General features: G+C 39.7%; 1 protein-coding gene across 1 annotated transcript in view; it reads right to left on the reverse strand.

The window, feature by feature from the left end:
- LOC135482751 (voltage-dependent T-type calcium channel subunit alpha-1H-like) overlaps positions 1 to 26,519 on the reverse strand; it is a 603,345-nt gene that overhangs the window by 18,360 nt on the left and 558,466 nt on the right. The window contains exons 26-31 of the mRNA XM_064763135.1: positions 23,991 to 24,142; positions 21,272 to 21,381; positions 20,423 to 20,553; positions 17,317 to 17,466; positions 8,918 to 9,195; positions 6,202 to 6,318 (exon numbers count right to left, since the gene is read on the reverse strand). Coding sequence (XP_064619205.1) covers positions 6,202 to 6,318; positions 8,918 to 9,195; positions 17,317 to 17,466; positions 20,423 to 20,553; positions 21,272 to 21,381; positions 23,991 to 24,142 — 938 coding nt within the window. The remainder of the gene's footprint in view (positions 1 to 6,201; positions 6,319 to 8,917; positions 9,196 to 17,316; positions 17,467 to 20,422; positions 20,554 to 21,271; positions 21,382 to 23,990; positions 24,143 to 26,519) is intronic.

The following is a 26,519-nucleotide window of genomic DNA, read 5'->3' on the forward strand; positions in this document are numbered from 1 at the left end:
TTGATTTCTAACAATTGTTACGCATTTAACCACAATAAAATCACTCTTATTTATTCCGTTTAACCGATATCTAACCTGGTTTCTCTGATATAATTTGTCCTTGTTAGCTTTTAAGACCTTGTAAATCCAATCGTCTGCAACCGTAGTTGTTAGGGGTGGTCCCCATTTGTGGGGCATGTGGATTCTCCTGGGTGTGACCACTTGTGACCCTGAATTAGGCTTCGTGGAGTAGTGTCTTGTTAGGCAGTAAATATAAAAACTCAAACACACAGAACTTCGGGGCGAATCTCAAAAATCAAACAAGGCAAGAACATCGGCCGAATTTCATTTATTTAATTTACTCTCACCATTTTAATTCAAAAGAACAAGTAAAGCATCTTCATCGAGCGGCAAGGTAAGCCAAAATGCCAAGTCTAAGAGTAGTTCCCTGTTTTATCTTTAAATTCACGTTTAATCGTATATTTTGATATATTTTAACCCGGATCCAACGCACCGGTCCCAGACCATTGCTGGGAGCCAACGCTTGGATTCCAATGCTGTAGTACATGTAAATATATATCCCTATTGATGGCTAGTATACTAGTAGTAAACTGATATAGGAGCAATATGCGTTTGTCTTTTGTTTCTCTTAAGTCGGCCACATCTCAAGGGTAATAGCATAACACTATGCTTGCTTTCATTTCACAGTGGCCATAAATTTCGTATCATCATTATCATATACAGCAGTTTAAGAAATCTGAGAGCCTGGCCATGGAATTATCCAAGTGCCTATCACAGTACGGAAGGGTGCTGCAAGCTATTGGAATGTCGGAGAGTCCAAAGCCTCTGGAAAAGGAGAGGGAAAACCACCCTATCTAATTATCCATTTCAGGTTGCTTACTTTGTATGGGAAATCAACTTTATGACCAAGTGAGAGGTAGCAAGGTCTTCACGGTCAAAAACAAAGTGATCCCTCAAATTATCGCATGATAAATGGCGGGCTTTAAAACAGTTACCGGACGAAGATAAAGTCTCAGTGTGTATAAGCGTACATATGGATAAGGATCAGCGATGGGAGCTGAGGTCAATATATATGCACCAGGCACAAAATAGTTGCTGCACATGCGTGGAATGGTAGTATTAATCTCTTTGCAATAGAGTACCACCATTTTGTACAGATTTTTGACAACAACCGAATTGATGCACCAGACCAAAAGCATAACAAGAGGCCCAAGGGCCTGGCGCTCAGCTGAAATGGATAGGTGAAGTCAAGGGCCAAGTGTGTGTCGGTACTGTTATTATGAGGCAACGTGAAGCTATAACGTCTAGCACGCAGAAGTGCTGGTGCGAAAGACCTTCTTGCTATATCAGTGCATGCTGAAGTACTGAGTTGACGTCACCCTGCTATTATGACGTAAAGTCATTTCTATTGCCGTTGCAATAGTGGGGTGTGTGATGACGTCAAGGAGTTGTGTGGTGACGTCAAAGAGTGGTGTCCTTGTCTTCATGCAGCGTAGGTGGAACTAATAACATGCACATGGACACAAGGTACATAATTATTACAGTGTATTTTGTGAGGTGGGGCCAGGTGCTTTACAATGGTCAAATGAACCGACTGTTGTCTGGACATTGATGAAGTGGATGCAGCCAAATGTTTGGGACGGTCTTTTTTGTATGTGAAGAAAAGAAGATAAAGAGTGGTTAACAAAATGAACTTTATTGGTGCGGCAGATATTTGATGCATTTCGGCAGATAATTGAAGCGCCTTGCGGCAGATATTTGTTGCCTTGCGGCAGATATTTGATAACGCTCTCCGGGAATGGAAAGCAGTAAAACGAGTAAGCACACCTTACTCTGAATGTGGGAACAGCAAGTGCTTTCCTGGACTTGAAATGTGCCAACGACTCCTCTTGCAATAACCAACAACAGTTAATCTGTAACAAGAGGCCCAAGGGCCTGGCGCTCAGCTGAAATATATGAACATGGAAAGTACCCGATAGATCTCTTTCAACCTCAGTTTTGTCAATATATCAGGCAAACATACCAAAGTAAAAAGACTTTTAAATGGTGACAAATATGCCACTTATTAGTCAAATCTAAGTGCCTGAGCCAGGCTGACCTTGAAAAGTAGGTCAAATAGAAAGCCCATGTGATATCATGTAAAGGAGACTTATTGTACACCAACCATAAAATTCATGTCACTCTGGATACAGCAAAGGCTTTAAAATAGAAAAAAAAACCAAGATGGCCGCCCACCAAATTATTCAAAAAAGTAAAGAAAATGTATTTACAAGTGAAAAAAGTAAAAATTAAAAAAAAAAATTGACCCGAAGTGGGATTGGAACCCACAACCTTCAGAGTCATACAAGAGCGGGAAATTCAAATCAAGCTTAAACTAGGTCAACACAGATTTTGGCTCAGTAACGCCAACTGGTAGTATCAATCAAAACTACTCTTAGTAGTTTCAAAACCTACATGCATGCGGTCCTTTTCAACTTTATTTCAAGCTTCAATCTGCTTGAATAAAGCGCCAAAAAATTGTTTTGTGATTTAGGCTTTTTGCCCCCTGGTGGCCAAACTGTTAATCCTGCCGGACCCACACTTGGTCTATTCAGGAGTCCTGAAGGGTCTAAATGGCTTATAGGGAAAATCTATCGCCTATCCGCCATAGTTTTGAAACGTGCCTGTTTAACGGACAGACAGACAGACAGACAGACGGACATTCATTCTACCATTTACTCATATGAATAGCTCAGCTTGTCAGCTGAGCTAAAAAAAGAGAAGAGAAATTAACACTGACTGAATAAAAAAGGGTGACATGGACGGGGAAATGTACACCACCGGATACAGTCTGTGCTTGATCAGGCATCGGTCAGATGATATCCTGAACAAGGCATATATGGAAGCAAATCCAGAAAGAGACTTAACCTTCGAAGGGCACACTTATTACTCAGTGAAAAGTCAGTCCTGTGGGCTGTTTTCCAATTCAAAATAAAAGTGTAACCTCTTTAAATTAGTCTCACAGACTGAACCATAACACTCAACAGCCAACCGTGCCCACATGATGCCGAGAGCTGGGCTTAAAGATGAGCGAGTGGTGTACTACATTTTGAAAATTGTCTATCGTCTACGACATGTGACAGAACAGGATCTAGTGGACTTAATGATGAGGTACTATCAAATAAGGTGTCCATCAAATGAATCATGAGGGCCTGTTGAGTTATCCTCTAAGCCTGCTATCGTATAGGGCTAGGCTATCGTTTTTGTCTTTTTTACAGCCTACAGTACAGCCATGCACAGCGCAGTGTACAGACAGTACAGGATTGCAAACCAAAAACATGAGCATTGCTGTGTAACGAAACTGCAGTGGAATTCATACTACGATGTCATAATGTGACTTTCAAAATAATTGTTGTCACGGCCAATGACCAGACAGGGAGAAAACAAACGTAAATGGCGAGATTTGTTGCAAAATTGCCAACCACAACAACTCAGGGACCAAAATGGCTGACGGCGAATTCTCCGGTCGCTCGCGCAGTCCATAAACAAGCATCAATTTTACCAACTTTAGGTGCAAGCTTGGTCATCAAAGTTACATAACTGTTACATCTAAACAACATATATATACAGTTAAAAGTGCATAAAAATCCCGTTTCAACCTCCGGGCGCTACCTTTCTTTCTCCGCCAGAGGCCGGGCCCTACCGGCCGTTATTTAGTGCGACCACCACCAGAGTGGTTATCAAGATCTTTCGCCGTTTTAATTGCGCGTTTTAGGCAGATTAATCAATTATTACATGCATGCATTATATATCACCGAAATGATAATTGCGTAGGCTATTTGAAACTAAGTTCAGATATTATTTTCGATCTTTGAATTGAATTTAGGCGAGTGATTTTTGACACCCGGTCGACATATCAGGACTTTCAAAATTCACGGGAGATCGCTTGCATCATCGGCACGTTTGAAAACCGAATTTCACAAATTCCACAAATATTTATCACATACCATATGTATCACCACAAAGGTAACTCTCTAGACTATTTAAAACCAAGTTCAGATACTTATTTTCACAAAAATTCGAAGCTATGCGAGCAATTTTTCACTGGTAGAGATCGACGGAAACAAATTTCTCGCTCTAAAATGACATGAGACGAGCACCAACTTTCGCTAATTTGTGCACAAAATTTCCGCAATATTATAAAAAACTATTGATAAATCTGAATAATATAGACTCTTTTCAGTACCTAAACAAATTTCAGGTACATGGTCATGTTGATTAAAAGAGTATCAACCGATTGAACATGAGAAAGTTCAATCACCTTTAGAAGCAGCGACTACCGCCATTTTTAAATGGTGGCATCTCTTCTATCGATCGGCCAATCAGCGGCACTGCTTGCAAAAAAGTTGAGCCACCGCCAAATTTGAAATCGCCAAAATTCAGTCAATGTGCCCGCAGCGCCAACTGGCGGTGAAAACTATATTAATTCCATTAAAAGTAAAAATAAAAAAATATTTAAAAATATTCAGCCACATTTGAAAACAATATTTGCTCTGTGGACCGAGGTAAGAAGGGAAAGAAATCTAAACGCGAAATGACCTCATTCTCTTAATACAGGTCGGATCGCGCTGATCTTTCGTTTTTTGAGTTCACCTTGGGCAACTCCTAATTTAGCACCGTCAACGAAGTGGCTAGGCCTTCCCGGTCAGAGATGTCCAATTTTGTCCACAGATGGGTCCCTAGATGGATGGATGGATGGATGGATGGATGGATGGATGGATTGCAGGACGGACACCATTTGAACAGCTATTCTACTAGCTCCGCTGACTTTGTCAGCTGAGCTAATTAGTGAAGATTGTCCTATCATTATAAAAAAAAATTAAGTCTGAATTTTGAAGTGCTAATTATTACTGAATAATGACAATAAATTGGAGCATTTGTATTCTGTATCTTGACGGGTGCAATAAGTCAAATAATGTACCACATTAAAAGTCAAATTTTTCATTCATTTTGACGTTATGCGAGTATTAGTCAGTGTGTTGTCTTCGACTCTCACTGTTCTGCTATTCCCGTCATAACGTATCGCAATGTTGTCTCCTTGCCTTAGAAAAATTGCCCTTGCACGTAAACGAGACTACAGATCGTCATGAAACATTTCATCCAATCAGAGAACACCATTTGGCACAGCTCTTAATAGTTTCAGCAATGTGGATGCCAATTCTGGTCTGGAATAAACTTGGCAGTTATTTCCTTTAAATTGCCCTAAGAAGAGAAGTGCGCAGCCAAAACAAAGTTAGGGTAGGAATGACCACATGATTCTCGATAGAATGAGCATTAGCCATTAAAACTGTGAAATATTTCATATTAGATGGGCCTGTGGAAAGTGGCAAGTGCTCACCCGAATTGACCAGTACCGTGTGACCTAAATTTGCATAGAGTTCGTTGGGCGAGTCTATTGTAGTATTGATGGGCGTCACCCATCGCGATGACGTCAGTCGCTTGGCAGCGTCGGCTGAAGTTCTGTGTAACTCGGAACGGTCAATTAATCAGTGTGGGGGGGGGACAAGTGCATTTGTCAACAAACATTGTTTTACATGGCTTTTTCTGGAATTATGTCAATTTTGTCAAGTTTGTGTGTATTTTATCAAAATTGTGAGGTTTTATTCAATCATTGAAATGTCATTAGACAGTAAATTTCACTGCATTTGGAACATATCACATAAGATCCTAAGTTACGTATAGAGATGGGATATATGCGCAACCAGCCTTTCTGATGAGAATTCAATGTCACAGTGTGATAAGGAAACAACTAAAGGCCAATCTATTCGTTCAAAAGTTACGACTAAATTATAGTTTATTTTCACCAAGGCGATAATTCTTGTTATTGTACATTGGCACTGTTTTTCCTTTTACTTGTGCCACCAGAACATACAATTGATAGTCCAAATCTCAATTGACCTCCCTTAAATCGCTTCACCCAGTGCGAAGGTATCGCATAATATATGTTCAACCTTAGCAAAACATAGAGTGGCCAGCATGTCACTGGCACGCCAGTGATGAACAACTTGGCGTGCAACCGGTGCGTATGTTGCTCTTAACTTCACAATGCGAAGCAGACGAGATGTCAACTGTGACTTGGACTGTACACAAGGTTGTAGGCAGCTTTAACAGTTTCGATGTCAACCAGCAATGAAACAATTAACACAAAAAATTGCTACTCACATGATTTTGCTTGTTTTCAGCAAGTTTAGCATTGTTTCTCATTGCTTTCTCCTCTTCCATTTCTCGCTCAAGCTCAGCATCTATTTCAGCATCATCATCCATCATCTTGTGAGATTCCTGAAATAAATTCATGGATAATTCTATTGAAAATATAAGCATTACACTTATCATACTGCGATTTTGGTGGTCTCCAACTGGGCCAGGTTGAAGATATTCCTATTGTTATCAATGTTATTAAGATATCCTATATGCCTATAGTGATATTGTACTTGGATCCTCGCAGAGCTTTAATGCCCCAACTGTGTAAAACATCTGCCTGAGAATGTTTATTATGATGGGAACCTATCGGAAACAATATCAATTCTGGGGTGCAGGGCATTATATTGCTGCCCTTAAATTCACTTAAAACCTTGTTGTGCCAAATGACTTCGATGTACATCATTTACTTCTAAAAATTCAGTTCCCAAAAACATAGGTCTACATCATAACAAGTGGGCCCCAATCAGCTGGGCCAATCAGTTCTTTGAAATTATGTGCTTCATCTGATGAGCTCAAGCTGATGAACTCCATCCAGAACAAAGAACATTTCATTATGTAGCATTCTCTGTTAGGGTATGAGATCTGGGGAAGGTGTAGTGTTCTTAGGGGTAGAACTAATTTGGACTTTTTATCATAAATGCAAGTTCACCCTTTTAGAAGAAAACCTCAACTTGATGATATGAAGGACATAAAGTCTTTTTTTAACTTGGAGAGTCTCGAAATAATTCAAGCAACAAAAAGTGTTTATGGAATTGATTTTAAGTGTAGTTAATCCCACACAATTGGCACAGAATTTAAGATGACCTAATTTTGAAGTTATCAATCATTGCATTGCAGGGGAAATAAATCAGTGTTAAGTGAGTTCAGCTTTCCTAAACTGCCCCATCATGCGGAGAGAAATTACAAGCCAACCAGGCGTCCAGCTCAGTCGACAATGCAAAATCCCAAATCACCGCAAAGCAGCAATATTGAGGATCAGATGAAGCATAAGATTGATTGGCATTTCTCCTAGACCATCAGGGAAACTTAAAGCCCGTCACAAGACCAACTCTGCAGTTACATACCAGAATGTTACACTCCCTTCATGCCACAGAAAGATCAAGCCGATCAAGGGACTTGTTCTGCAGTTATGGTGAAAAAAATGAAAATCCAAGATGGCCACCCGGCCGCCAGAATTTATATCAGTTTAGGCCCTAAATCGATAGGGCATCTCCCTTCCCCACCCCTTCAGGCCAAAGAACAATCAACCCAATCAAGTGACTAATTCTTGAGTTACAGTCCAAAATGTGAAATCCAAGATGGCCGCTTGGCAAACATACTAGATATCGAATTCACACAGCCCAAAACAATGGGGCACCTCCCCGACTCCTGCTCATAACTCCACATAAAATTAAAGCCCACCAGGTGAGTAATTCTGGAGTTACTGGATACTGGGTGAGATCAAACACCACTCGGCATCTACCCTGCCCCCCACACCTCAATCTCATAGTAATATTACAACAATCAGACTACCCATCTGCAAGTAATGGCAGACACACAGACAATGGTAAACTTATTCCATGAGGTAAGAAATACGATGCAGGCACTGCAAAGGGTATCAAGCAAAACTCAAGGGCAGCAAAAGTGTTAGAACAAGGATTTTATGCAGAGGAATTTTTTTTGGGCAAAAAATGAGTTTGTCTCATTTAATGAACAAACTTTCATAGTCTTTGGGATGACAAAGACAAACATGACAATTGATAATTTTGTAGCTTTTTGATTATTAATTATTTGCTGCGAGATTCTACATGGAATTGGTATGAGCATATTTGATCAGGTGTAGAAGTTTTTGAAGAGACTTTTAGATAGTATGTCCAGGGAACAAAGGATTCTATTATGCGTTCTAGTCTCTGACGTATTGACGGTCATGGCTTCTATACGAGCATTCAATAATCCGTCCGAATACAAAAGGACCAGGCTCTTTTTCAAGGGTGACATTTTCTACTTCTACACGGGCTGTGTAAGCTTTCATTAACTCGATGCATGTTCTTTTGTCCAATGCACATAGCAGCAAGTTGAAGTGCAGTACGGTATAGTCAAGTGCTTGCTTTCCCCCGAAGGTGAAACAATGAACGAGGTCAGTATCACGGTTGTATGATTAATATGTACAGTGCATAATTCGAAAAAAATGCCTCAACTTGACCAACGTTGAAGCAACCAAATTATCAGCAAAACAGGGGGTGATCAACGGTGCCTCACCAGATGATATGTCAAATGTATGTGGTCAATACAAAGATAGTAGATATCTATGTAATCGGCGTAGCGAATATTTAATGTGAATCATGACTCAAATATGCGTTCATTCAAACTGACGACCTGGATGTTCTTACTTCTATGAACCACTTAAAACAATTAGCCAGACATGTTTGCCACATCTTAGAAGTACATGTGAGTTGACTTACCCATCTTCTTGCTCAGTCAGCACATACCCTCCTTGGGGAAAACGATTTTGATGATGCGCTGCCATTTTTACTGTCTGATGTTGTTTCCAACTATGAATGTTATGATATCTTACGAATGTTATGATATTCATCATACGGGGTGAACAGGCAAGAGATAAACCTCATTGTCTAGAGCTTATTAGAGGTGAACAAAAACCAAAGTAGGATAAAAAGATGAGCATATTTAAGGATCTTACCTCTAGGTGTTTCATGAGCACTGCCACTACTACATTGACGAGAACAAATTGTGCCATCAGTACAAAAACTACGAAATACACTGGGGATATAATTGGGCTGACACAGCAATTCTTAACACAGTTAGTAGAAGAATCACAGTCTTCACGTAGTGTGTCCTTCATGATACCATTCCAGTTGTCCCCGGTTGCCACCCTGAACAGTGTCAAGAATGCCATGCCGAAGTTCTCAAAGTGGGCATGCACACCAAGACCCTCACAAGGATGCTCATCTGAACATTCTGAAAATAAATATCATATAAGGTAAAATGGGGTTTTTGAAGCCCCTTTTTCACCTATAACTTTGGTTAAGCAAGAGATTTCCAGGCAGATTCACTAAAACTGGTATGCATCTTGTTGTGGCACCTCTTCCCATTTTACAGCCTGTAATTCATGGTACTTGTTGTCAGGGGCTACAAACACCCTGTGTCCTTGAAGTATTTGTAGCCCCTGACTAAAATTGCATGTTTTTTTATGTATGAGCACATTTTTTTCAAAGGTTTATGGTCTTTATTGGTAATAAAACTTTAAATATTATTCCAATCTAGGTTGACGGCAATATTTTGCTTGTATAAAAACATACACAAACGGTATTTATTGAATACATAAATGATGTTCGATGCAATCACTCACCAACAATTTAAACAATATCGTCGCTAATCAGCCTGATTTCAAACTGTTGTAAAAACACAAAGTTCTATTTACCACCTCTGTTATACATTACACCTTGTATGAGACAACAGCTGGTGATATTCTGAATTGACGGTCTTGTCATATGCCATTAATGAAATGGTCCAGGGGCCATGTGCTCACCTTGGGTAATGTAATGCATGTCACTTGCAGTGGATATTGGGAGACCAGCTTCTGACTAGTTTCACCAGTTTTGATTCCATTGAATAATATTATTCTTCTTGACTCAATGGCACAAAGGAAAATAACCGGTACCATCTAAGTATAGCATTTTGGTTATAAAGTTGACTGAATTTCAGAGTCATTGACGAGTGTACATGTCACATGGAAATTGGTTGACATCTGTTCAACAGTTTTTAGGAGTAATAGGACTTCGTTGGATTTTCAAGATGGCGGCCTGGTGGCCATATTTGTCATGGGATTTGACTGAAAATTAGGGATATTGATAAGAGAACATAGATACATAATCACATGAAGTTTGGTTGTAATCCGATCATTCGTTTTGGAGTAATAGGACTTTGTTTAATTTTCAAGAAGGCCGCCTGGCGGCCATATCGGTTGATGGATTTGACTGAAAATCAGGGACGTTGTAGAGAGTACATAGATATATAATCACATGAACTTTGGTTTCAATCCGACTTTGTTTAGTTTTCAAGATGACCACCTGGCGGCCATATTTGAAGTCCGAGCGGGACAAATTTTTGGGGTAAAATAGAGGGCCTCTAGATATATGTCCTCACAGGTTAAGAACCTTCTAGCTCAAATAGAAACGAAATGTGCCACCAAACGGTGATTTAGTGAACTTTGACCTCTGTGACCTTGAAAAGTAGGTCAAATGAAAAACCCGGGTGATAGGTCATTTAACCTTATTAGATACACCCACCATAAAAATTGTGTCACTCTACGAACCATTAGCTTAAAAAAGGCAAAAAACAATTTCCAAGATGGCCACCTTGAGGCCAGAAAGTAGGTCATATCGCAAAAAAGAAAAAATAAATCTCGGCAAATTGCCCGAAGCTACCATCACACCAAGTTTTAGCCATCTAGCCCTAGCTGTTAAGAAACGTGCCCCAAGATACGACGACGGACACAGTGCTCTTGTATAGACTCCCCCATGAAATTCTGCTGTGGCCCGGATATTTCAATGAAACGGCCAGGGGCCATTGTGCTCACCATATAGATGTTTGGTGGTTAGGAATTCATCCTGGTTAAGAAACATGCTACATGTATCGTATATAGGTCAAACCGAAGTCGGTATCACATGTGATGTATCCTTGCTAGGAGTACCTACCATAGAAATATCATCGAAAACAAGTCACTAATAAACGAGATATTGCACTTTTTACCTTTTTCAGTTTCGGCCTCCTGGTGGCAAAGTCAAGAATCAGCTTGGACTGAAATTTGGTGAGAGATGTAACATGACGTTGGGAGTCATGTATACCAAATTTCAAGTTCATAGTTTTAGCAGTTAAGAAACGTGCCATAGTTACACACAAACGGCCGATTTACACCATTTGACCTCTGTAACATTGAAAATTAGGTCAAATCGAAAAACCGGTACGATATGTGATGTATCCTTGCTGGGAGTGCAAACCATTAAAATATCATCGAAAACAAGTCACTAATAAGCTAGATATTGCACTTTTTATCTTTTTTAGTTTTGGCACCCTGGTGGTAAAGTCGAGAATCAGATCAGACCGAACTTCAGTGTCAAAGGTAATATGATGTTAAGAGTTATGTGTACAAAATTTGTAGTTCATAGCTTTAGTGGTTAAGAAACGTGCCATAGTTACACTCAAATGGACAATTTACGTCATCTGACCACTGTGACCTTGAAAATTTGGTCAAATCAAAAACCCGTATGATATGTGATGTATCAGTGCTAGGACAACCTACCAAAACATTTTTATTGAATACGAGTCACTTATAATAGAGATATCACCTTGTTAGGTTTCCACTTCTGGCCAACTGGTGGCCAAATCAAGAATCAAATCAAATCGAAATTTAATTGATAATTCGGCTCAAGTTTAGGACGTTTTAGGACAATTTGAAAGATATTAATTCCAATATTTTCTGATGTTTCCATACTGCAGGTACAGTCCTACCAGAAAGTGAATGTCAACAGGTTTTTGTAATTATCACAGAGACAGAAAAAGACAATTGAATGTGGTTTTCAGCAGAGAAACAAGGAGGATACCGCGGTGACGTCACATCACGTGATCACGACCCATATTACTGATCGCTGTGGCTAATCAGATTCAGTCTACTGACAGCACCAGCACTGAACTCATCTCCACGTCTCACTGTCTGTTGCGCTCCTGTACACAAAAACACCAATAGACATGAAATATTGCAATACCTAGTATGGATTCTTCCTGTGTAAAATAAAATTTACAGAGCAGATTTACTTCCACGAATAAAAAAGATGTTTGGCGGTGCCAAAGTGCGGAAATAATGTCTCCGCTACAATACACTACGAAATACACTAGGCAATGCACTACGCAATACACAGTAGAGATGCAGTTGAGTTTGTTATTGTTTTGACTTAGAAGCCCGCCCATGTCATAATATATTCATGTATTCATGAAGTATGAACTCATTTCTGTCCCATACAACTCTAAGAACAGTCAATTTCTCCTTAAATCACCACCGAAACCGCGATATCCGCAGGAAGATTTCGTTCTAGTGTCCGAAAATGCATGATCTTACAGGGGCGCTAACTCGACAAATAGGGGGGATCTATTGGGATCTATGCGAGTTTTAGGTCCTATAGGTCTCGAACTTGTAAAATCTGTAAACATGCCTCCAAATCCCATTATGATAATGAAGAGATTGCCCCATATCTGGGAGACTGTTTTGAAACCATCGCTAATTTTGGAAGATCGGTGCCCGGCTATTTGGTTTTAAAAACCCTATTTTTCTCCATCAAAACAGCACTTTTCATTATTCAAATAATAACTTATTGTCTGAAGACTTATTTCATAGCAGAAAAGTACTAATAACTCTGATTTGATGCGAAAAATCTAACTTTATTTGATGACTTGATTTTCCCTTGGCCGTGGATCGGAGACAAGACCACAATTGATTTTTTAAGCCTTTTAGCAGTTAAATTGTCAATGTTTGACCGCAACGCATCAAAGAATGCGTCAAGTAGTGAAACTGAAATTCGGATATGATATACGGGTTAGTCTTGCGAGTAACTGGTGCGATTTAAATTGGTGATTGACCACGGAAATTTTTTTTAAAATTGCAAGTTTGACACAAGTGGACATTTTTACCCATATCAGCCATTTTCACTCCAAATTTGAACCACCCCCCCTATGGCCAGGTTGTCGAAATTCAAAATTATTTTTTTTACCAAACAATTTATTTATATCTGTAGACTTGCCACAGCAAATATTTTTTCAATACCTCTCCAAATATGTACTTGAGAGTAAAAATTATGCACTCGTCTAATTTATAGGCCTCGACCCTCCAACCTATGAATATTCATTAGTGGTCTTGTCTCATCGAGTTTGTTTACAATATGCAGCGCCATCTTGGAAAAGCCGTGATGTCACCGCGGTATCCTCCTTGGCAGAGAAAGGTATATCCAGTTAGTCATGTATCTAATGTATTTGGACCCAGCTAATCCTGTCTCAATTATGTAACAGGCAATTTTCAAAATGTTCAAAAAGTAACTTTTTAATTTAATTGAATTGTTGTTCTTTTTTCCCAATGGATAGGTGAACTATGCTGCAACAAAGGTTTTTTTGCTTTCATTACCAGAAAGTTCCTGTTAAATTCTTTCATGTTGAAGATTAGTTTTAGCTTGCTACAGGTGATTGTTTTTTTCAGACAGCTGGTGACCTTGAGAACACCCCTCATTGTCAGCAATGCAGTCAGTCAGGGATCACCAACTCAGCTCATACATGAAGGATTGGGGGTCTTTATCAAAGGTTATTGGAGAGATTAAAACAATAACATAAAAATCCTAAACAAAAATGTGCAATTGTCATGACTATCGAATATGTTCTATGGAATTGCAAGTGCCAAAAAATGATGGTCATAAAGCACAGTTCATGGGCTCATGCGAAATTTTGATTTTTGAACCTTTTTTGAAATGTTTGTTACATAATGAAGGGATGAAATTAGGTGCATCCAAATACAACATATATATGACCAACTGAATATACCATACTCTGCTGAAAACTACATTCAAATATCTTATTTCATCTCTGTGATATTTTTTTAAAACGGTGGACATTTACTTTCCGGTAGAACTCTACCTGCGTAGATCTTATGCAAAGCCAATAGCACTAATGGGCTTACCTCTTGAGAAACAATATACTATACCCAGTCACCATTTGCCCTTTGAGAAAGCACGTGAGACACCACATATGAAGCTGATATCCCTCTATACCAAAAGGCCAGCATCAATACATTTGGTAGTGAGATTTCCCCTGGCCTTTTGATATGGATGGGAGCAGCAAGATGGTTGTACCTCAGACATCTGATGTAGAGTCTCTGCCATCTTGTCAAGTGCCTCAACATTATCAGAGAGAGAATACGATGTGGCGCGGATGTTACCCGATATTTTAGGAAAATTGGATGAAAAAACTGAAATTTCAGGGAATTTTAGGGAGGTACAAAAAAATTAGGAAATTTAGGGCAGTTTGCATGCCCGTGTATATGCTACTCCAACCTTTGAGCATTGGTTTTGTGGAATAGACAGTATAGTGAAGAGTTTAGAGTAACCAGGAGGATTCTTCAGGGGAGTATTCTATCCCCTCTTCTTTTTGTTATGTTCACTGATGATCTACTTAAAGAACTTTCTGGCTCTGGTTTTGGTGTGCGTGTATCCCAGTTTTTATTCAATAATCTTGCATATGCTGAAGATGAAAACCTAGTGGCCTCAAGTGTCCCTGGGCTTCGGGGCTTAATTGATATATGTACGGCTTACACCAGAAGGTGGCGGTTTGTTTTTAGCATCAAAAATGTACATTTTTCAGAAATGAGATTTTTGCTAAGGCCCCAGTCTAGTATCTTGACAATCATGTAATTACCAATGCCGATGAAGTTGACATCGTAGATGTTAAGTTTTGTAATAATTTTGTCATCATCTCGTCATGTAGAGCAGATGGTATTTGCTGCTCAATGTAGAGCTGATAGTTTGTTAAGTGCTGGGTTCAGCTATCTGGGGCTCAGGCCAAAGTCTACCTGTGGAAAACCGCCATTCTATCAATTGCTACCTCTGGATGTTACTAGTGTTACCGTGAATAATTAATCTTTATCTGAATTTGTTACATAGTTTCCAGAGTAATAATATCAAACGGGTGCTCAATTTGCCTAAAGCGGTCACACCACAGCAAACTCCCTATGGCCATATCTATAGAACCGGTGTCTTCTATTATTCAGTAAACTTTTACTTGACAATAGGATTTTTAAGCAGCGGTCCCCGGCACACGAAATTGTTTTTTTGCCCTCCTAGCCGATATTATAGCCAGGTGCCGATTGTACTGTCGGCACCCTTTTATACCCTGTGTCCCGTATTGTGTCAGCTATTATTCTTGCTTTTTCTGACCTGCCCCACTCACTTTGCCTGGGTGGTGGAATCTCTGTCGGCGAGGATGGTTTAGTTGACTCGCTTGATATCCCGCCTTTATACACAACAGCTACCCTTGGGGAAAGGTATTTTATTAATTAACATTAGGATGTCACTCGAAATCCCTAAACTTGGCTGTACTGCTGCCCTTCCTATAGGCAGTGATGGTGAGAAAATGCCAGCACATTTTGTTTTGAGAGCCGGGATTCATGAGGCTGATTAGGGGTCTTCTAAAATATTTCTGAGAATGTATGCGTGACGTCATCACAGATGGAGCGGGAGAATAGGACACACAACAGCATTTGCTGCATAAAGTCTTTTCACCTTTCCTCGGTGATATCCAACCAGCTAAAAGGCTTTTGCTGCTGGATCAATTCCAGCTGGATCATATGACTGATGATTTCTGCACATCCATTGTGGAGGAAGCGCGTTGCACTTTGCTGTCCAAACCACTAGACCTTACTATTATGCATTCATTTAACACAAATGCAGGACGACACTGGAAGGAAATGGAATCTACAAAATACCCTGGCTGATGGTGCCTGTGGTCGAATAACCTTGCAGTATATTTTTGGCATAATAAGCCGTGCATGGAACAACATCCTTCCAACATCAGCAGCAAAGACTTTTTATGTGGTTGGATTAACACCAGGTGATAATGATCAATTCCGCAACATTGCTGACCTTCAGAATCGTTCAGGATGATGGTCTAATATTTCAGGACAATGGATCAGTTGATGAATTTGATTGAATGTATATGCCGCTTTGTATTACTAAAATTCAGGTGGTTAATGTAAAGTAATTTGAAACTTTTAGTAATAGACAAATCCTACCTGCACAGCCAGCATTCGGCAGAAACATTACTCAGATTATGAATCATAATGCTGTTCAAATAAACACAAGCTTATTGTTTATTTATTTATTTATAGAACAAAAGGTGCCGCCATACCGAGGTACATTATGGCTACCTATTACAGACTGAATGGGAGAGTGCAGGTGCAGAGATTTGACGATCCGAGTTTTACATAGCAGGTTGTTTTAATAGTGCCAATGACCACTAAAGCTGCCTGGTATTGAATGCGTTTCAGTTTGTTGTCACTTGTCACACTCCGTGTGCACTGCATCACATTTCAGTGCCAAATACACTCCATGACCTTTCTTTACAATCACAGTTTAGTAAGTTCAAAAGAAGTAACTTTGCTGATGCATGATCGGCTATTGCCCACCCCCATCCTGGGCTTCAAATACCTTCAAAACCAGGGCCTACTACAATTCTTAGCACCACCAATAACATGTGATTTTACTGTATATTCCCTCCAAACTCGTTCGCTGGGATAATAATAAATGCTAATAAACACTGACACTAGCTGCGTTTACACTTGTTTCGCATTCATGCCGACTTCCCTATTCCGAAATACCGAAACTGATTTCACTGTATCGGTTCGGGTCACACTGCACTTGAAACCGACATCGATGCGAAACAAACCGCGTCACACTCAATCCGCAATAGACATACGCCACCTATACGTTAGATAAGAAAACTGCCCGGCAGGGTGAAGGTCATTCATTCACCCGATTGTAAACTGGCGTGTTGTGGTGCACACCAGTCAGTTGGCCCTCAACATCCTCATCACGCCAGATCTGCAGGAGCAGCAGCCTCTCTGGAATACCCCAAGTTTCACCTCTCGCCGCCATTACACCAAATAAGGGCCTAAATACTTCAAAATAAGTGGTAGAAATGACAAAATTTTCAACAGGTGACATTAGCTACTGCGCCTGCGCGGCTTGATGAGTCATCCACCTTGTTGCGGAATAAACTAATAAAGAGGTCACACTGCAATTCTACTGCGGCGTAGCTGTATCGCTTTGGTTGTAGCGCATCGATGTCAATACATATCACCGGTTTCGCTAGAGCGGTATAAAGGTAATTTATACCGAATCAAGTGTGACGCACCGAAGTGGAATAGCGCCTTATTCCGGTTTCGATTTGGTATAAACCCCCAGTGTGAACGCGGCTACTGATACCCATGCTATGGGATGCTTTGGCCAGGACAGAAAACGGCCCATTTTTGGAGAAAAACACACTTACCTAAACGTCCAAACAGCTCTACCCCAAGAGCAGCAAATATGAAGAACAGAAGAAAAAACAACAGGCCCAAGTTGCCAACTTGTGGAAGAGCCTGAATCACAGTATCAAGGAGTGCCCTTATTCCTTTGGCCATCTTCAGGAGCTTAAGCACTGAAATGCAAACAAAGTAAAAACTAGAGTTGTGCGACCTTACAAAGCAGTGATGGCCTATGATAATAGTAATAATTCATTTGATTGATAATGCTAACAATAACATATGAAAGGGTCCATACAAAATTGGGCATGCATGGGATTATCAGGAAAACACAGAGATGTTAGATAACTTATGAAAGTTGGTCACAGTCATTGGGTTTAAAGTAAAGTGGCGAGTCTGAGCAGATATATCTAATATATGCATATTTTATCATCTCAGACAACCTACATTATGAGCTAACATGCTTCCTAACAACCGGGGCCTGAGGCTGACAGGTGACCATCATAAACGGGTGGCCAATCAAATTGCTCGACACAAAGAAACTGAATGATGGCCTGAACTGATAGGGCCTGAACTTATAGGGCCTGAACTGATAGGGCCAAACTCCGAGTCAGGTTACCCTTCTTCTATACAACATGCAATGTGAATTTGGGTCAGGTTAGCATTCCCGGAAGAGTTACTCATTCAACATCTGGTCTTCAATTATGATGGCACTATTTCAGAACATTTGCAATTCAATATAAAGTATAAACTTTACAAATAATTTTAATTTCACATTTCCAAAATATTGTGCACTATATACTGTAGAACGGAAACATTTCGCGTGCAGAATATTTTCACGAATTTCCCGAGTAGGTCAGGCTCGCGAAAATATTCTGCCGTGAAAATCTCTTCCTTTTAGCTTGAAATCCATATCATTGTTGCCATGTTTCCACTGAGGCACTGTATACAGCTTGGCCAAACGAAGGCCTACGTGTATGCCCCACGCAATTAGCACTTGTCATAATTACACCTAACTTAAACAACATTGGCTTAATTATTGCTCAGATTATGTTATGTAGGGGAAATTTTACAACACAGTCCCCATACACTAAGAGCTTAGAGTCAAAATAGATAGTTTAGATTTCCTTAGAAAAAAATTCTTCCCATGCGAAATTATTCTGCCGCGAATATGTCCATCATGAGGCATTTGCGAAAAATGTTATGCCGCGGATATTTTCCGTTCTACAGTAACAACTGTGCACAGCTACTGAACACGTTTGAGTGATCAGTCTGGATGTGCAAAACACTGCGACCGGCTCGAGGCAAGGGTACGCTAACTGATTGGCAAAGCCGTGGCACTTCATCAAACAATAGCGAGTTTCCGCATCGCGTACGATTACGATTACGATTACGATTTCAAAGTCGTAATCGTAATACTCTCAAAACCGGCATGAACCAGAAATTTTGTTTCCGCATTCACACCAACGACTTGGTGTACTGTGGTATAGGCCCTATACTCTGCTCTCATGCTCTGGGTGCACTTCTCTTGGCGCTAAAACATAATCAAAATCGCCGTTGATCACATTAAATGCAGTTCCTATGTTTGACAGATAATTATGTTCTAAAGTAATCTTCAATGAATATTTCACCTTGAATTTGATATGGAAAATAGGCTTTCCGCTAATCCATATAATCGTTTTTTCAACTTACGAAGATCAGCCGGAATCCACGTAAGAACGAGACGAAAGTACCATCGACGATTTCGCTGGGGATGACATAGCACCAAAAATCGATGACGTCAAACACAAATCGTAATCGTAATCGTAATCGTAAGCGATGCGGAAACTCGCTAATGAGAACCAGGCGAGATCGACAAAAATGCCTTACTTTTTTAGCTCTAAAATCGTTATTCTTCAGTCAATTAAAAAATTTCAAGAGCTATTTGTGATAGAGATATATTTGCTGGCGAACTGTCTCATTCCCAAAAGTGACGCTGCACAATATTTCATCCTTTCTTTCTTTAGTGGGAAGGAAATATTCCCAAGGTACACAAACTGAACTGCTAATCCCCCATAATCCCGAGGAAATCTTGATAAAATTGGACACACCAAATGGGCTAAAATAGGGCATCCTTACAGAAAAATCATGAAGGGCATGGAAACGTAATGTAGCTGTCAAGAAATAAAGGAAAATATGTCTCCTATCAAAATATGATAACGAGGAGTGATTTAAAACAATGTTTATATTTTTTAACAATTGTTTCCAACAAATAGGGAGAAGTGTCAACTTGTTGTATGGAAAATATAATTTAGATAGGAACCGTGTGGTGAGCTGGGGACATGTTGAGGAGTTTTGATAGGGTAAATAATAGGAATGGGCTAAACAGGGTGGCGCAACAAATTAGAGAATTAATGGTTATGCGAGACGAAGGGGATCCAATATTCAACTATATGGACTTAACTCAGATTATTGAGTTGTTGTGTACTAGCTAGGTTTTTTGTCATTGTCATGTCAATAGATTATTGTAAACCTGCACCTAGCACCTTGCACAACTCTGTTACGCACTGCATTGAATATGTGTCAGAATATTTTCTTGATGAATAAACATATATATAGAGCAATTATGCCTGAAACAATTAAACACTGTGTGGTCACTATTCAAAATCTAATCAATCAGTTAAGGGGAACGGGGAGCGATATTTATGCAGCCATAGGATTCAGCAGCGATCGGTAAACTGACCGTGTATATACGGTCATGGGAGCGAAAGAGTTGATGGTTTCCTCAACTTTTTCCTGATTTATCTGACAAAAGAATTCCTTGAAAGGTCGGATTTCTATGAAACCTTTAAAAAAGACCAGGGCTACCCAAAATAGGGCAATAAAGATCAAAGGCCAAACACTCAATGTGACCCGGAGAGTGAATACTAATTAGCTCAATCAATTAGGTCACCCCATTAACCCCATTCAACATAGGGGAGCCCTAATATTTACTCTAGACATCCAACCTTTTAGGGAAAAGTAAGACAATGTCAGACTTTTGTCGGATAAATCTGGAAAGGTTTAGCGAAACCAATAAGTCAGAAAAAGTATCCTTTCTAGTAGTAAACTGTTACCTCAGTCAGATGTAAGCGTTGCATGAATCATGCTTACCTCTGGCTATTCTTAGTACCCTCATAACTCTGATAATCGTTGGATTGATTGGAATTACATCAGTGTCCATCTCCTCCAGGACGATACCTGCTACTGACAAGATTACAATAATGATATCAAGTTGATTCCAGCTGAAATGGCAAAATGTCATGAGATTAACATCACTATAACTGGTCTCATTTTCATTACCTGTCCCTCTTTAAACTAATATCAATTTTTATAAATTAGTACTAATATCTAGAGGATCCGCCAAGGAGAGGAGAAAAGGAGGAATCTTGACGGGGGACCCAAGTCAATATATCATGTGGGCTGCTCCCACAAAACAAAATATTCGTCAGAAAAATGGGTTAAGCTTTTAAGGGGTTATCTTTTAACCCTTTGACTTGCAATTATCTGCTAGCAGACCCGCACTATATAGTTTACATAGTGGCTATTAGTTGATTTTTAAAGTCTATCCAAGTATGTATAGATGAATGGGTCTAATTCCTCATATTACTGAGTTAAACATTCTTTCCTAATCAATGGTTTAAAGTTGCATATCTGAGAGATGGACACACAGAAAGTATATAATTTCTTTTGCAAATCTAGGACCAATTAATTTAAATCCCTCTTGGAAATTATCACGGTGGCTATTCTGTGATAGCTATAAATCTTGTCAGATTTTTAACAATTATATGTATCAAAATTCACGTTTTTATCCAAATTGCCATCAAGAGCAGGCAGGAGCAGGCATATATGTTGGGTAATGTTATCCATTCATGAGGCAAATACAAAATAAAAACATGTTAAGCCAGATGAGAGTACATTAGGTTACTCAGCTGAATATACATGTATGTAGTCTTTACCCACCTATCCTTAAAGTATCGCCTCTTCTCCAGGGCTATAATCTTCAGGATGGCTTCCAGAATGAATACCAGAGTAAAGAAATAGTTGAAGATCTTCAAAGCAAATTCCAATTCCTGAAAGAAATGAATAGGCCAGGGGCCATTGTGCTAACCATAGAGATATTTGGTGGTTAGGAATTCATCCTGGTTAAGAAACATGCTACATGTATAGTATATAGGTCAAACCAAAGTCGGTATGATATGTGATGTATCCTTGCTTGGAGTACCTACCATAGAAATATCATCGAAAACAAGTCACAAATAAATGAGATATTGCACTTTTTACCTTTTTCAGTTTCGGCCTCCTGGTGGCCAAGTCGAGAATCAGATCGGACGAAAAATTAGTGTCAGAGGTAACATGTGATAGGGAGTCATGTATACCAAATTTCGAGTTCATAGTTTTAGCGGTTAAGAAACGTGCCATAGTTACACTCAAACGACCAATTTCACACGTTGACCTCCATGACCTTGAAAGTAATGTCAAATCAAAAGCCTGTAGGATATGTGACGTATCCTCGCTAGGAGAACCTTCCATAAAAATATCATCGAATAAAAGTCACTAATAAGCCAGATATTGCACTTTTTACCTCTTTTAGTTTTGGCCCCCCTGGTGGCGAAGTCAGATCAGACTGAAATTTGGTGTCAGCGGTTATATGATGTAGGGAGTCATGTTTACCAAATTTCAAGTTCATAGCATTAGGGGTTAAGAAGCATGCCATAGTTACACTCAAATGACCAATTTACACCATTTGACCCCTGTGACCTTGAAAATTAGGTCAAATCAAAAACCCTTATAATAACTTATCGTATCCTTTCTTGGACAACCTACCAGAAAAATGTTATCGAAAATGAGTCGCTCATAAGAGAAATATCACACATTTTACCTTTCCGCTTCTGGCCCCCTGGTGGCCAAGATAAGAATCAAATCGAAATTCACTGTCAGAGGTCAACTGACCTTGGGGGCCCTGTGTACAAAGTTACAAATTCGTAGTTCTAGCGGTTAAGAAACCTACCACTGTTTTTGAAACAGGATACAGAGGATGACGACGACGGACGAACACGGACGCCGGATACAGCGGTGTTGTATAGACTCCCCTACGGTGAGCCAGAAATAGTAGTTAGAATTTGAGTCACGGTCATATCAAGTATGGATTAAAGAAGATTGTTTAAAAAGACCAGTATTTGGGGGAAACGCATTTTGATGTTTGGCCCCCTGGTGGCCAAACCCGTGAATCATATGCGGTCGCTATTTGGTCTCTGAGTAGTGGTCACCAAGGGGTACATGTGTACCAAGTTGGTGTTCAATAGCTTCAGCGGTAGCGAAACGTGCCATCCATGTCTAACGACGGACGACAGACACTACTTCATTGTAAATGCTCACAGGTGAGCCAAAAACGAAGAATAAGGTAAAATGGGGTATTTGTAGCCCCTACAACTTTGGTTACGCAAGAGATTTCCAGGCAGATTTACTAAAAACCGGCCTGCACCTTGTAGTGGCACCTCTTCCAATTTTACAGCCTGTAATTCAGGGCACTTAATCTAAAACAATGAGTCTTATCTGAGAGACTTGTGGTTTGTAGGGGAGATTTGTAGCCCCTGACTAAAGTAACAAATTGCATGCTTTTTTATGTATAAAAAACACTTCTTTACAGGTTTATGGTCTTTATTGGTAATAAAACTTTCAATATTTTTCCAATCTATGTTGCAGACGAGGTTTTGCTGGTATCAAAACATACACAAGCGGTATTTATTGGACACGTTCGTGATGATCGACGCAATCACTTACCAACAATTCAAATAACATTGTCGCAAGTCAGATTTCAAACTGATGTAAAACACAAAGTTCTAATTACCACCTCTGTTATAAATTACACCTTGTGTCAGACAACAGCTTGTGATATTCTGAAATGACTGATGGTCTTGTCTTGCACCATTACGTTTTTATGTCTCATTGCCACGGTAACGGCCATAACTGCTGTCAAAAGCAATTGCCGAAAAATCTTTTTCGTGTTCCCAAAACAATTCTCAGCAAATTTCATACCCAAATTCCCATGGGATTCCATTTTGCCCCCGACAAGTAGGGCTCATGCTGTTAATGCCCATTTTTTCTGGCAATTCAAAAGAGAAGCAGCGATCAGTTCATACATTTTAATAGTATTTTCTAAACAACATCCCTTTTCGAGAAGGGGTGTTTGATAATTATAAGCAGGGTCATTCTTAAAAATTTTGGCCGTGAAACCTAGTCAAAACTATTTGGTGAAATGTCATAAACTTGCAAGGAATAAGTAGATGAGATATCAGAGATAACATACAGAAAATGTCAGGGTGGTATAGCGCCTCAAGAATTTTTCCTCTCTTCGGCTTCAAGTCCCTTAACACGTTCACTGCAGCCCCATTTTTTGGCCAGGTTTTGTGTTTTGCTCCATTGCCATACCACGAGTGTAGGCTGTGAGCCTAGAGCACACCTAGTGCATAATAAACACTAAAATAAACGTATATCCCATAATGCTTTACAGAAGCGTATTCACACCCTTGCCAGTCATTTGAAACACATGGAATAATGCATAGATTGCTCCGATTATACTCATGCCTTGGCAATGGTGACGAAAACTCGTGCCTTTGCAATGGAGCAGGAGTATATTCGTGGCTCGGCAGCGAAGTTGCTAAATGCAGTCCTTACTTACCTTTGGCATCATATAGTATTCCAGCGCCATTGTGATCACATTAAGACCTATCACCCCGGCAATAGCCAAATCGAAATATTTACTTGTACATATATTGTGCATAACTAGCCGTGGTCCCGAATAATTGGCCCAATATGGTGGCTCTTTCATTTCTGAAAAGAGAAGTTATCCTAATTAGACTTAGAAAGTAGTATTTTGAACAAAGGATTTTGGGCATTGTTAAGTGGGAGTTTAACATTTTAAGATGGATATCAACCATTAGAAATGCATAATGAAATGGCCAAGGGCCATTGTGCTCACCGTATAGATATTAGGTGGCAAGGAATCCATCCTGGTTAAGAAACATGCAACATGTATAGTGTATAGGTCAAACCAAAGTCGGTATGACATGTGATGTATCGTTGCTTGGAGTACCTACCATAGAAATATCATCAAAAACAAGTCACTAATAAACGAGATATTGCACTTTTTACCTGATTTAGTTTTGGCCTCCTGGTGGCCAAGTTGAGTATCAGATCAGATCGAAATTCGGTGTCTGAGGTTACATGATGTAGGGAGTCATTGACGTAGGGAGTCATGTGTACTAAATTTCAAGTTCATAGCTTTAGTGGTTAAGAAACCTGCAATAGTTACACTCAAACGACCAAGTTATGCCATTTGACCTCTGTGACCTTGAAAAGCAGGTCAAATCAAAAACGTATATGATATGTGATGTATCCTTTCTAGGAGAACCTACCATAAAAATGTTATGGAAAACGAATCACTAATAAGCGAGATATCACACTTTCTAGGTTTTCACTTTTGGCCCCCTGGTGGCCAAGATGAGAATCAGACCAGACTGAAATTCAGGGTCAGAGGCCAGCTGACCTAGGGGGTCCTTTGTACAAAGTCTCAAGTTCATAGCCTTAGGGGTTAACAAACGTGCCACAGTTATGCTCAAATGGTCAATTTACGCCATTTGACCTCTGTGACCTTAACAAGTACGTCAAATCAAAAACCCGTACCATATGTGATGTATCCTTGCTAAGAGTATCTACCATAAATTTTTTACCAAAAACTAATCAGTAATAAGCGAGATATGGCATTATTCAAATTGTTGGTTTTGGTCCCCTGGTGGCCAAGTTATATATCAGACCGGACCGAAAATCAGTGTCACACGTCATCTGACCTAGGGGGTCATGTGTACCAAGTTTAAAATTCATAGCTTTAGTGGTTAAGAAACGAGCCATAGTTACACACAAACGGCCAATTCACACCATTTGACCTCTGTGACCTTGAAAATAAGGTCAAATCAAAAACCCGTAAGTTATTTGATGTATCATTGCTCTGAGTACCTACCATAAAAATAAAATTGAAAACAGGTCACTATTAAGCGAGATATTGCACTTTTTACTTTTTTTAGTTTTGGCCCCCTGGTGGCCAAGTCGAGGATCAGATCAGACCGAAATTCGGTGTCAGAGGTTATATGATGTAGGGAGTCATGTGTACTAAATTTCAAGTTGATAGCTTTATTGGTAAAGAAACGTGCCACAGTTACGCTCAAATGGCCAATTTACGCCATTTGACCTCTGTGACCTCGACAAGTAGGTCAAATCAAAAACCCGTATCATATGTGATGTATCCTTGCTAAGAGTATCCACCATAAATTTTTTACCAACAACTAATCAGTAATAAGTGAGATATCACATTATTTATGTTTTCAGTTTTAGCCCCCTAGTGGCCAAGTCAAGAATCAGACCGGACCGAAATTCAGTGTCAAAGTCATCTGACCTAGGGGGTCATGCAAACAAAGTGTTGAGTCCATAGCCTTAGTGGTTAAGAAACGTGCCACTGTTTTAGAAATAGGATTCGACGGACGACGGACGACGACGGCGGACACTGCGGTGTTGTATAGACTCCCCTACGGTGAGCCAAAAACGTAGTCTCCAAAATGAAATGGCCAGGGCCCATTTGCTCACCTGTGATCAATGGAAATTCTACAGTTGTAGGCACACTACATTTCAGTTTTCCAGCAATCGAGTGGCAACCTGTGGGAGAGGTACCAGTGTGTCTGCAGTAGTCTCAAATTTCGCGCCTTAGGACTTTTTAACCCCTTAACTGGTTAATTAAATTTTGAAAAGCGTCGGCACAGTGTTTAATTGTTTCACGCATAATTGCTATTTGTTGGAAACAATTGTTAAAAAATATAAACATTACTTTTAATCACTTTTCTCTTTATTTTATTATGGTAGGAGACATATTTTCCTGGGACGTCTTAGCTCGTTCAAAACATTTGGTGTAGAGAATGGCCGTAACTCGTCTAAAACAGTTAAGGGGTTAAGAAGTAATATTATGGACGCATGTGCCCCAGCACTTCCGCTCAAAGAAGTTTTTTTCCAGAATTTCAATGTAACTATTTTAGTTTGCAAAGATTCAGTTTTTATCTTCATTTTCGGACGAGGGACAAAGGTAACTAGGCTAAATAATGAAAGACTAGGCCTACACTAAAGGATATGTTGTGGAACCAAAACTCGTAGACATTGAAAAATG

Source organism: Lineus longissimus, chromosome 1 (genome assembly GCF_910592395.1).
Source record: "Lineus longissimus chromosome 1, tnLinLong1.2, whole genome shotgun sequence".
NCBI classification, from domain to species: domain Eukaryota; kingdom Metazoa; phylum Nemertea; class Pilidiophora; order Heteronemertea; family Lineidae; genus Lineus; species Lineus longissimus.